Below are 13,664 nucleotides of genomic sequence, written 5' to 3'. Positions count from 1 at the left end.
ATGCTCGGCATCGTTGCAGCTCTGGACCTGACCTCCGTATTCCTTGGACTGATAGCTGAAGTCAGGTCAATGGATGAGGTCTCTTTGCAGCAGTCTCAAGGGAGGACCTGTAGCAAAACACACACATAGATCTCCCACTCCCAGAATGGTAGAAGGGCTAGCAAAGAACAACCACACTAGAGGGTCTCAATCTGGTACTTGGGTACCCTTAGTGTGCACTAGCAAGGTTTTGGACATAGCCTGCAGTATAGAAAATACACAATAGTTGGAAGAACACATCCGCTGCCACCAGCCATAACTAGGTGATTGTGTGACTAACAAGTCACAGGGGTAGAGAGAAGGGGGATACTAGGTATCCCTTTGGCACTCCACTGAAGGTGGTGTGTGCCAATCTCTCAGGCTGTGTAGTTTTGGAGGAGATCCCTATGAACGGTATTTACTTTAGGATATAGAAACATAATCTCAAAGGAGGACCCTAAGGGTCCCCAGCAACACAACCCTTATGGAGCTGTGTGCTGCAGTGGTTAAAACACAGATGCCTTTAAGAGCTATGGAGCACACAGACTCAATAGTGCAGGTAGATTACAAAGAATAGAGTTCCAACGGACAGAGCCCACAGAAATTAATGACAGGAAAAAGGCTCTGCTCATTACGGATTGAAAGAAATACGTCCGTTAGTCCAGGAAAAAGTGGTGCAGGTCTCACTAGGAGAGGGGATCAAGCATAAACATCATAAATCTCCCTAACTATTTCCAATTCTGATGTAGAGAGACAGGGATTCCTGGCAAACTGGCAGGGCACTTGAAAGGCACTTGCTGAGGTGCACCTGTTTCTCTCTAAATTTCTCCTCTGTTGCCCATATTTTCACACACTCTCCTTCTCCTTTCACTGTACTCTTCTACTTATCTTTCATTACAATTGCTTATCTCTCCTCTTACTGCAGCCCTGTTCTCAACTCTCACTACACCCATCTTCTCACCTCTCATATCACCAGCTACTGCCATCTAGTTAGAGGACAGAGAATTTCATTGGTCACCCGAAGCAGAGGAGGAGGTTTCAGAATATCTGGAGTTGACTATTAGAAGGAGAAAGGCACATCTGGAGGAATATGAGGGTTGCTATTAGAAGGAGATTGGAGAAGATCACATGGATGTGATAGCAGAACGGCAGGAGGAGGTTGGTCATATGCAGGGAGTTGAAGAATATCAGATGAGCGTGATTGTAGAACAACAGGAGGAGGTTTCTTATATGCAGAAGTTTGGAGATTATCAGATGGGTGTGATAGTAAAACGGTAGTAGAATGTCGAGGGAGGTTGGTCATATGCAGGCGATTGGAGAATATCTGATGGGAGTGATAGCAGAACAGCAGGAGGAGGTTGGTCATATGCAGGAGGTTGGAGAATACCAGATGGGTGTGATAGTAGAGTAATAGTAGAATGGCAGGATGAGGTTGGTCATATTCAGGAGGTTGGAGAATATTTGATGGGTGTGATAGTAGAAATGAAGAAGGAGTTTGTTCATATGGAGGAGGTTGGATAACATCAAATGGCTGTGATAGTAGAATGGCAGGAGGAGGGTATCATGTGGGGGGTTGGAGAATATCAGATGTATGAGATAGTAGAATGGCAGGAGGAGGTTGGTCATATGCAGGAGGTTGTAGAATATTTGGTGGTGTGATAGTAGAACAGTAGGAGGAGGTTGGCCATATGCAGGAGGTTAGAGAATATCAGATGGGTGTGATAGTAGAGTAATAGTAGAATGGCAGGATGAGGTTGGTAATGTGCAGGAATTTTGAGACATTAGATGAGTGTGATAGTAGAAGGGCAGGAGGAGGTTGGTCTTATGGAGGAGGTTGGATAATATCAGATGGTTGTGATAGTAGAATGGCAGGAGGAGATTGTCATGTGGGGGTTGGAGAATAAGATAGTAGAACAGCAGGTGGAAGTTAGTCATATTCTGGAGGTTGGAGATTATCAGATGGTGTCATAGTAGAGAGGTAGGAGGAGGTTGGTCATATGCAGGAGTTTGGAGAATATCAGATGGTTGTGATAGTAGAATGGCAGGAGGAGATTGGCATGTGAGGGTTGGAGAATATCAGATGGATGAGGTAGTAGAACAGCAGCAGGAAGTTAGTCATATGCAGGAGGTTAGAGAATATCAGATGGGTGTGATAGTAGAACAGCAGGAAGAGGTTGGTCCTTTGCAGCAAGTTAGAGTAGATCGCCAGGAGAAGAAGCATGATGCATAAACAGGTGGAGGCCAGCAGGATCAGGCAGGTTTAAGAGGGAGTGTCTAGCCAGAGGCCAAAAGAAAGGGTGAAACCTCCAATCTGAAGGAACAAGCATTCAGTGTGGTGTTGAGGAGTAGCAGGATAAGTGCAGTTGTAGAGAGGTGTTGAAATGATGGCACACCAGGACACTAAGCCTCGGAGCCCCCTCAGGAGCCTGTTGAGATAAACCTAGAGGAGTAAATCTATTTGGAAGCCCTGTGATATACGAAGGAAACTCCAGTGGTCCCTCTACTCACTAGAGGAAACCCAATGCTGATGCAACTACCTACAGTTGCACATGAGTTGGCTGTAAGGGGAGGGGAGATGAGACAATTGGTTTTGAGGCTATGAGTGTCGGAGAAGGGAAATCCTCTGGAACTTCAGAACCTTGAGAAGAAGGAAACATGTTCTTCCACGTGTTTGTTGTCGAGAATCACTCTTTTTCACTTGGATCTGTGGTTTCCATCAGGGGAGATGTCCTGAGCATTCCAAGAAGGGCATAGGTCTTGGGCACTGTTCATTTTTACCTAAGGGGTGGTTAAAGAATCTTTGCTATATCCACGCATCCCGGGAGGGAGAAGAGGGTGGAAGGAAGAGACAAGACCTGACAACTGTTCTGGAGGGATTTACTGTGGGAAATGTATTAATACAAATGTTTAATTATTTTACTAGTCAACTGTCATCCTTCATGCTTCCCGCCCATACCACTAGCTCATTGCTATTATCACCTGGGTCCCTTATCTTCTCCTCTGCATTATATGCATCTGTGTCCTCCATCGCTTCCTCCTTAGACCACACACTCTGTAGTATTATGAGCTTCACACTCATGCCCCCAGCCCTTACCGCTAGCTCATTGTTATTATCACCCAGGTCCCCTTTCTTCTCCTCAAACCTGTCCATCTGCAATATTAGCATCTGTGTCTTCCATCAAATCCACCTAAGACCACACACTCTTTGGCATCATCACCATTGTCCTCCTCAGTGCCTTTGCTGTATGTTTTTACCATCTGTGTTCTCAATTTTCTCCGCAGATATCCCTCACTCTGTGTTATCCCCCGAGCCCTCCATTCTTTCCTCCGGATGTTACCATCAAATGATTAGCTTGGTGCTTGCTCCTCGGACCACTGCTCTGTGTTATTATCAGCTGTGTACTCCATCCTCCCACATAGACCACTCACTCTGTGTTTATCACTTGTGTCCTTCATCTTCTCTCCTCAGATTCCCCGCTCTGTGTGCAGTGAGAGCTGCCATCCTGGATACCGCAAGGTCCTTCAGAAGGATCGGCCAATCTGCTGCTACGACTGCACCCCATGCCCAGATGGAGAAATTACCCACTTAAGTGGTAGGTGATAACAATCGATACACTAATGTGAACAAGTGGAAAATATAGCTCCTGTATCCTGGAGAATAGGCTTTTGCATGGCCTCAAAAATGAGAACTTGATTAAAGGTTCAAGAAGGTATTTGTCTATCTATCTGTATTATTTTGTATATAGCACCACTAACCCGAATGCCTCAGGACGCTCACAGAACAGAACATCAAAAGAACAACAGGAAACAAATGCAAAGAGACAAAAGGAGCAACAGCACATTATCCAAAGTTCTTTGTCAAAAAGGAGAGTTTTCACATTTTTTTATTTAAAGAGGGTAGTTGAGGCACTCTCCGTAAGATCCGAGAGAAGTGTGTTCCACAGAGCAGGGGCCCACACATTAAACTTGCTGCACCAATTTTCTTGAGGGTAACTCGTGATTGGCTAAGTCTGGTGGTGCTGTTAGAGCGTAGAACACATCGAAAAGGGGTCCAATGTGTTCTTGTAGTCAGATAAAGCAGCGCCTCATCCCGGAGGCATTTAAAGACCATAACTAGGCCCTTAAAAGAAATCCTTTTTTGGACCGGAAGCCAGTCCAATCTCCTCCGGGCCTCAGTGTCGTGGGCAAGATGTTTTAAACCACAGACCGCCCATACAGCACTATTCTGAGTTACCTGAAATTTTCTAATGTTAGTCTGGGAGGTCCCTACCAACAGACTATTGCAGTAATTCAGTTTTGTATTTATGATTGCTGGTTGTCGGAAGCGGCTGCTAGGAGGCCAGGCAGTGTAGCTTGTAATTTGCGTACCTGCATGCGGATACGTGACGTCTGCAGGGTCCTTTACTCGAGCCTCCCGAATCGTTGTGTGGCGCGAGGTGCGAGGAGGCAGAAGCAACTGCGGAGTCAGTCTGGACCGTCTGGACCGCGTCAGCACTACGGGCAGCAGGAGACGGACCTGAGAAGAAGGCCGAGGAATCCTGGGATCAGCGAGGGTACAGAGCGGGTGCAGGGGTGCCGGAGGAAGCGGTTAGCTGCTGATTCGGAAAAGGGATGTAAGATTTGACTTCCGGGCCCCTGGACTCCTGGGCTTTGCTGGGCTCTGCTGTTGGAGCAGAAGCCATAGCAACTTTGATATACCCTGGGAGCCAGGGAGAGGAATTGCAGTTGAGTGGAAATAGACTTGTGTAGCATATACCTCCCACTGCTCTTTCCTTGCTCTCCCTTTCTCCCTATCTCCTCCTCCCCCTCGCACCCCCCCTTTGACCCCTACCTCTCTCCCATCCCTCTTGATATCTAGTGCCAAGAGGTGGAGAAAATAATAGAACTAGTAGCTTGTGGGATCTGCATGTGAGTCCTCCAAAAAATATGGGCTAATCTATATCTTCCTACCTCACTTTTATAGTGATTATCCCATCAACTGACTTGCCCTGTGACTCCGTGGATAGCCGGGGAGATCTTGAGTCTCCCCCGAGAAGGATCATTGAGCTATCCAAGAATGTAAACGGAGGGTTTGTAAATACTTAGAAGGACCAAATCCATACAGGCAAGGAATTTACAGTTGTAATACTTCTGCCAGGAGACTGTGGGCTTTGTGCCTTTGATCCTGACGTGGACTGAAAATGTATTGGCTCAACGCAAAGGAATTAATAATCTGCTGGTCTAATGCAAGCAGGAACAGAACGGAAACAAACCACATATAATCTAAGAAAACCTAAGGTAAAAACCATAAATCAAACTCTTGTCAACAAGGAGGTTGAAATTGAAAAAAACAGGATAAAAAAGAAAGTAAGGAAAATGCCTCCCATAAATCAAGGTGTGATTACTGAATTCTTTCCATTGAATGCAGGCCGTGAAATAAATTCCACTGCTATTGAACAAGATATACCAGCTCATTGTGATAATGAGGCTATAACATTGATAGACTTTGAGGACATAGACAACAATTCGCTACTAGACTTGTGCTTAAATATCCAAAGAAGTATGACACCACACCCGGTCAGAAGGAGTAATAACAGTGGCATACAGATAGATAGAACCATGACCACACCTCTAGGAACAACAATGGTGGGTCCTGGTTTAGACAGGCTGTCAATCTCACCTAACCTAGCAATGGTCTCTACAGAAGACGTGCCTGATGTGGAAGTAGAGTCCCAGGATAAGTCTTTCCCAGGGGCGTCAGAAATAGCGGAAATACCGGCGTCAGTAGCATCATTACAATTTGCATTTAAGATTCTGCTAAAAATGTCTGGGCGAATATTGGCCAACACCGAGTCATTTGCTATGGAAAATAAAGGAAGACGGATAGCAGCAGAAGACGCAGAAGCCAATCTATCAGAAGCCATCCTTATTGTCAATGAAACCGAAGAGCAAGAAATCCTGGAGTCTGAGCAGGACGTGCGTATCCCTAACCCGCTTTTTCACGAAAATAACAGAGTCTAGCAAGAAGGGCTGGAAAGGGCAAAAGAGCCAGGACTACGGCACGCCCGGCGCCAGAGCAGGGCGAGACGGGATTACTTACCAAACAGAGCAGGAAAAGAGTGGCAAGAGCGAAGAAAAGGAAGGCAGCCAGAGAGGGATACCTTACCAGCTGGCTGCTTCCTGCAGAAGTGGTCGACAACGAGCCTGAAGTGGAGATCGAGACAGTGGAGTTGGAAGAGGTCTGTAATGGAGAGGCCGAAACGGATGAAGCATCGAAATTTCCTATGGAATTAGAAAATTCAGATACCACAGTAGCTGTTGTCTTGGAAAACAAAGGGGATATGAGGGGAAACAGGATATCTCTGATTAATAATTTATACCATAACAAGGACAGCAAATGGTTATCGCGTTCAGAATTTCTGACAAGACTAGATTCTGTCCCACAATTACAGGTCCTTAAATCCGATGATTTTGTATTTGTTGAGCCCATGAAAGGCCCTAACCCTAAAGTATCTGCATTACACTGTAAGTTCCTGGCTACAAAGGGGAACTAAAAGCAGTGGATGTTGAAGTTGACGCAGATCTTAATGAGGTTGACCTGGACTGTCCTATGGTAGAAGCAGAAATGGCCCCGGTAACAGTAGATCATCCAAGTTTACCTAAGGGAAAGAAGATTGCTGCATCTGAAGTTCAACAAGTCTTAAAATGGCTAGTAGCTGCTCTTCCTGAGATCATTTCTAACCAATGAGATTTAAACGTACTATCTTGGAACTGCCGAGGCTTTTCTCATCTCCTATCCCCGGAGGGTTCAGCAAAGTTATTGGATAAATATAGCTGCTTTTGTTTACAAGAAACTTGGGCCATTGATCTTTTAATAATGGATGGTTTTGTGCTATATCAGGTGGCAGCAAAAAGGGGAGAAAAAGTCAGGCCTTATGGTGGTCTGGTTATAGGGGTGGCCAATACAATGGGTTCGAGACAGATTGACTGCAACTCTGAAAAGTAACATGATAGCAGTCGAAATAATTCCGGACTTTAAGAACCCTAGGGGCTCTTTTTTGCTAGTGAGTTTATACAATCCACCTGGGGCGAAGTTAAGCGAACAATTGCAGGACTCTCTTCAGCATCTATTGGCAGAGCGGCTTTATACATCTAGTGACAAAGGAATGATTGTTGTTGGTGACTTTAATTGCCACATGTTAGGGTACGAGAGTAAAATGCAGAACCCTAGACTAAGAAAAGGAGGAGCTATGGCCCATAATAAAAAGGATCCTGAGGATGGAGTGTGGGAATATTTGTTCGAGTCCTGGGACATAGAAATGCTTAATGGCAGAACAACTAGTGACTATCCCGGACACCACACTTGGTCAAATAGGAATTCATATAGTACATTGGATTATATATGTGTGTGTCCCAGGATCCAGCAACTGGTGATGGATATGACAGTGATCACTAATGAATGGACTGACCATGCCGCTTTGAAATGTGAGATCAGTATTCCTAGAGAGCAGGCCTTGTCCAACAATATAGGTATGGTAAAAACCAATTAATCCGGTACTAGGATTTCTTGGTCGGATAAAAATATCTCCCTGGCAATTGAGGCCCTGGGATGGTAGACAACAGCAAGCTCCCTAATTTTAACGAGCTGTCAATTGACGACATAGAGGTTTGGGTTCAGGCTTTTGCATGCAGCGTCGCCAGTGGGGTCAATGATAAGTACGGAGGGAAAAAAATTGCCTTACTATAAAGCAATCAGAGATATGAAAAAGATCTCTCAGAGCGGAGCTTCGTAAAGGCTAAAAAAGATGTGGCCCTTGTGGAGAGATATTATGTAACAGTTAGAGGGATTAAAAACAGATATAGAGCGGCCATCAAAGCTAAAAGAAGAGCAGGTAGATTACTGGCCTGGCAAAAACTGGTGAAGACCATATGTGAAGGGAATACACGTAACATGTGGTCCCTGCTGGGTGAGGCACGAGGCCCGCAAAATGGGATATTGACCAACCCTATTGAAATCAGAGTCTGGGAAAAAAATTTGGAAAATCGGAATGCTGAGGACAATAAATTAACAGTATTGGATAGTCCTCCATTAGTAGCTCCGTTTGATATATCATATGAATCTATTTTTAATAAAATAAAAGAGATAAAATCGTCACAAGCACCACGACCTAATGGTCTATCTAATATCATTATCAAATCGCACCCCGTTTTTTGGGCCAGCCTAATCAGTATACTATTTGAGAAAATCGTAAAATCTGGTAAAATACCTTATTCTTGGCAAATGGCAATTTTAATCCCCGTGTTTAAAAAGGGAAATAGACTTGACCCCAGTAATTACAGGCTGTTCTCAATGTTAGATGCCACTGGGAAAATATTTGCCTCACTTCTGCTAAAAGAACTACAAGCATGGGCTGAGGGTTCTGGAGTATTGTCCAAATTCCAGAGCGGGTTTAGACAGGGATACTCCACCTCCCATAATATTATTATTATGGACATTTTACGAACTACAGCTCTAAGAGTAGGGGCCCCTCCTTTATATGCTTTATATATAGACTTTTTGGCGGCCTTTGATTCTATTCCCAGAAGCCGTTTGTGGTGGAAATTGAATATAATGGGCTGTCCGAGAGGTCTTATATACTACCTAAGACTTCTACAGCAAAATAATATAGTAAAACTGAAATTAGATCAAGAAGGCCACACTACTGCTAATATCACACAAAATAGGGGTGTGAAGCAAGGCTGTGTTACAGCGCCCCTAATCTACAATCTATATGTGTATGATATTCCCGAAGCAATAGCTGCCATAAACAACTGCCCTCCTAAAATTGGTAAAGCCTTCTGCCCTGTTTTAGTGTATGCCGACGACCTGGTGATTTTCGACTATACCATTAGTGGAATACGCAGAGCTGCGGCGGCACTCTGGGAGTATGCTGAGGTGAATGGCCTGAGTATTAATCTAGGGAAAACAAAGGTCATGAGATACACTAAAAAGAGAGTATCCCGTGTATCACTTAAGGTAGGTTTGGTGAATATTACCTACATTCCTCAATATCGGTACTTGGGTATAGATTTTGAAGTCACTGGCGACTATGTGGCCTGTAAACAAGTGCGCTCAATTAGAGCAGCGCAATTGACTGCCTTGTTCTACAGGTTTACTGTAAAGCAGAGTGGCTTTACGCTGTGGGGCATTCGGCAGTTGTACATACAGGTCTTTTCCCCGGCCATAATATATGGCCTAGAAGCCTTACTGGGGATAGATCTAGGTTGGTTACAGGTGATTGAAGGGACATTTTGGCGCAGTATTCTTGGCCTAGCCCCCTGTATACCAATGGCCATAACAAGATTAGAATTGGGCTTCATCTCTCTTAAGGCGCTAGTACTGAAGAAGCGTGCTTCACTATATCTAAAAATGACTTGTGACACTAGTAATGGATTACTAACAGCAGTCCATCAAGAAATGGCCAGAGAGAATTCGAGCACTACAACTATTGCTCAGATGACCAAATTATACCTTGAAATTGGGTGGCAAAATAAGGAGGGGGGTTACTCAGAAAAAGCTCAAAGGGCACTCTGTAAACGTATAGACCTCTGGCATTAGACTGAGAACTTTTAACATCTGAGGATTTTGAGTAGTTATAAATTTGTCCAACATAGACTCTATGACTTCAAGAAACCACAGAGATATCTGAATATCTGTCCATCAATTAGACTTAGACGGTTTATCCTGTTACTTAGATTGGAGCAACTCCCTACGATGATGGTTACAGGAAGAAAAGCTAAGATGGCTGTTACATTGCGACTATGCCGTCTATGTAAAGTTCAAGATTAGTTGGAAACGGCAAAGCATCTCTTGGCTGAATGGCCGAGATGGTTAGTACATTTAATCCCCTGCTGGGTAGTTATGTTCATGATAATGAGTATATCAAAGATGATCTTGTCTGGAACCACTGCATTAATTCTAACTGTATGCGTTTGTTGACAGCTTTGTATACTATATGGCTGTGGATTGAAGTTAGACTGGATATAACACTTCAAGCAACTGTATTGATCGAATAATTGTATCTTAATAGTTATTTTATAGATAATTGTGTGGTGTATATCCGTTTTATGAAGATGATCTTTCTTACCTCTATTTTATATTTTAACTTTTTTTTTCTTTGTTTGTTTTCTTGATATGTTTTATTTTTATGTTATGAGATTGGTGTAACGCTCACCTGATTCTCGCAGAGGCGCCGGTCTTGACTGGGCGACTACCGTATCTTCAAAGGTGATGTGTAGCACCCGGTTGGCTCTTTGGGCTGGCCCTCTGTGCACTGTATGCCTGACTTCAAGAGTAAGATGTCTGCAGACAGAAAATATGGGATTAATGAACTGGGGTTATTGGGGTGTCCCTATCTCTTCCCTTTTTTGCTCTCCTGTAGACCCCCAAAGGTTAACGCTCTCACCTTAGGTAAGTGAATGCCGAGCTCTCCATCTGCCTCGGGGCAGGGTGCTGTAACCAGTTTCTTCACTGGATCGGTAGCGCAGGCCTCTTGACTTCAGAGGACTGCTGTCCGTCGTTTACTGCACGAACGGTAAGTTTCGAGTAATTCTATTGTCTTTAAAGTCTTTAGCAATGATGTCTCTTGTTTTGCAGGTTCCGGCGATGGCGGATGACGGGCTGAAGTGAGTTGAAGATGGAGTCCGTATGATGAATAGAAGCGCCTGGAAGCACGTAAGTAAGTGCTTGTTGCCTGCTTCACGATGCGCTCTAACTGTCTTTTATTTTGCAGGTACGAGTTCGGAGCGGCTGCAGGGTGCCGGAATACCCACTGGGGTTGATGTGGAAAGGAGTAATGGCACGTGAGTATTAAAGTTCCCCAATGTCTTTAAACGCACCTTGTTTTGTCTTTCAGATGCAGGATGCAGCGCCGAAGGCCTCCGGAGCGTGCAAAGAGTCGGTAAGCTTTTGTCTTTCAGATGCCGGAATGCAGTGTGAAGACCTCCGGAGCGCACGAAGAGTAGGTAAGCCTTTGTCTTTCAGATGCCGGAATGCTAACCTGTTCTTTCTTGTCTTTATAGGTGTTGCTGAAGACTGGATTCAGGATGGTAAGCCTTTTTCCTTAGGCCCAGGATCCGATGCAGAAGACACGATGAGCGTTCTGCTGCAGAGGATGCAGAATAACGCAAAGCAAGATTCATCCACCGGGTGTGGTTTAAATAGCCTCCTGTAGTGCTTAGGTGTCTCCTTCCAGAGCCACGCCTAGGTAAGAAAAGAGTTCCTGCTTTCCAGAAGAGTTCCAGTGTTCTGAATCTAGGGAGTGGCTCCTGCCCCACCCAACAGGAAAAGTAGTTCCAAACAGAAGAGGATCAGAGGCTCAGCTGGCAGGCAAGTAAGCAGCATGGTCTGCTGCAGGTAAGTCCACCCAAGCATTATGAGCCCGGCGCTTCCAGCGCTGGGACTGGGCATATTTATGAGCCTGGTGCCACTGGCGCCAGGACTGGGTCCAAAAGGTCCCAATTGGGACTGGTTGGCCCTCGGAACCTGGGTTATGGATCTGCTTCCAAGGGAGTTGGGAAAACCCTGACCTTTTGGAAGCAGAGATCATGACAATTGGATTATGTTTAATTAAAATGATATTTATTTTATGTTTTGTGTAAAGTTTATAATTTAAACTATATCACAATAAATAAATAAAATAAAATGTATGATTGCAGCAATCATTGCTCGGTTTGCCTCAGATAGGAAGGGTCAAATCTGCCATAACAAATGAACATAATAAAAGCAGGACGATTTAAGAAGACTGACCTGCTTCTTAAAAAATCGCTGGGAGTCACAGAAGACTGCCAGTGTTTTAACAAAGTTAGAAACTAGGACAACATGGTTTACAATTGTAAAGCTTGTGTTGCTAGGGTCCAGTTTTTTCAATTTTTGTTGTGTGCCTAAAATAAGAAGCTCCGTTTTAGAGTTGTTCAGAGCCAAAGAGTTCAGAGCCATCCATGATTGTATGGTTGAATAGATCTTGTTAATTTTCTCAGAGTCATCAACATAAGAACCAGATAGCTCCAACACAATATGGGTGTTGTCTGCACAGTTTACGAACTGCACCCCCAAAGCAGACACTAGATCACATAGGTCCCTCGAGTAAATTTAAACAGCAAAGGTGACAAATCGGAGTCCTGGGGGACTCCACATAAAAGGGAGGTCCTACAGGATTGAGCACTGCCTTTCAGCATGTTCATGGTTCTAGTACCAATAAATAATTTAAACCAAGAGGTGGCAAGGGAGGTACAGAGCCAATCTTGGTCAATCTATCTGCTAAAAGGCGATGGTCCACTAAATCAAATGCAGCCGAAAGATCTAAAAGCAGAAGTAATGCTGTGTTCCCATCCTCGATAATGCCGGCAATATTGGATTACAAGTCTAGTAGAGCAGTCTCTGCCCCGTGATTAAGACAAAAACCAGACTGCTCTACCGCAAGAATGTCCTGGTGCTCTACAAACATTTGATATTGATGGTACACAATTGTGTCCATACATTTTACAACAAATGGAACATTTGTAATAGGCCTATAGCTTCCCACCTCTGTGGGATCCATTGTTTCTTTTTCAGATAAAGTCCTTAGATAATGAGCCTGAAAAGATGGCCCCCTTACATGTAGTTGGTTTTAGTTTACACACAACATCCAAAACTTCCTCTTCCGTTACTTCTTTGAAAGTAAACAACATGATCTCTGGATCAAATCTATTATCAAAAGAGGGTATCATATCTGCAGCATTATTCATTGATATCATTTCATCTAGTATGTTTTTCTGGTGTTTTAACATTTTCTCTGCGAAGCCATCTTGAATGCGCTGACACCAATCATTGTCAATAGTTATAGAGGGAGCTGTGATGCTCCCCTTTAGCTCCTATAAAATAGAAAACAATTGCTTAGGTCTTGATTTAACCAATATAATTCTGTCATTCAGACGTGTTTCTTTTGCTTTGAAGATTGAGGTCTTAAAGGTTTTTAATGCCTGTTTATATGAAAGAATGTTGAGGTCAGAGGGATGTTTGCACCAGATACATTCCAATTTGCATGTGACCGTTCTGGCGTCAATAACCTCAGGAGTAAACCATTTATTGGAACCACAAGACTTCTTCTGCTGTGTGGGTTTAGAGGTGACAGTATATAAAATGCCTGGTTCATAGCCTTTCTAAAGGGGGATATACATTGTTCAAGGGGAATGTTGTCTTCAAGAGAGTGGAGAAGGGGAATAACCAGTGCCTTAAAGGCCTCATGAGTCACATTCCGACAATTCCTAGTAAGGCCAAGCGATTTAGTGGGCTTAAGTTTTCCATGAGAGAAACAATTGAAATGTATCTCAAAGGATAGACAGTCATGAGTGATGATTAGATGAGATACATTCATCTACTGATATGGGAGACGACTTTTGGTTCTTCGATAGGTCCCAGTCCAGCATGTCACCAGCTGTATGAGCAGGCAGGTCAACATGCTGGACAAAATCCAAGGCTTGGAGTGTTTCCAATAGAGATATAGCCTCTGAATCTGAAGGGCCATTGGCACACAGGTTAAAGTCCCCAAAATCAAGAGTGATGATCGCTGTTTAGAGACACTACCTAAAAAGGCACGTAATTGTTTCTCGAATCTGGGTGGTGTCATTGGTCGTCTATAAAGTAATAA

At 43.9% G+C, this 13,664-nt stretch overlaps 1 protein-coding gene across 1 annotated transcript in view; it reads left to right on the top strand.

Annotated features, from left to right (window-relative positions):
• Nucleotides 1–2,539: 2,539 nt before the first annotated feature.
• Nucleotides 2,540–13,664, top strand: part of LOC138568896 (vomeronasal type-2 receptor 26-like) — a 287,522-nt gene continuing 276,397 nt past the window's right edge. Inside the window, exons 1-2 of the mRNA XM_069646676.1 lie at nucleotides 2,540–2,578; nucleotides 3,488–3,611. Of these exons, the coding sequence (XP_069502777.1) occupies nucleotides 2,540–2,578; nucleotides 3,488–3,611 (163 nt within the window). The remainder of the gene's footprint in view (nucleotides 2,579–3,487; nucleotides 3,612–13,664) is intronic.

The sequence above is a fragment of the Ambystoma mexicanum genome, chromosome 2q, assembly GCF_040938575.1.
Source record: "Ambystoma mexicanum isolate Mex_15411 chromosome 2q, UKY_AmexF1_1, whole genome shotgun sequence".
Lineage (NCBI taxonomy): Eukaryota > Metazoa > Chordata > Amphibia > Caudata > Ambystomatidae > Ambystoma > Ambystoma mexicanum.
This window is presented reverse-complemented; position numbering and strand designations above follow the sequence as displayed.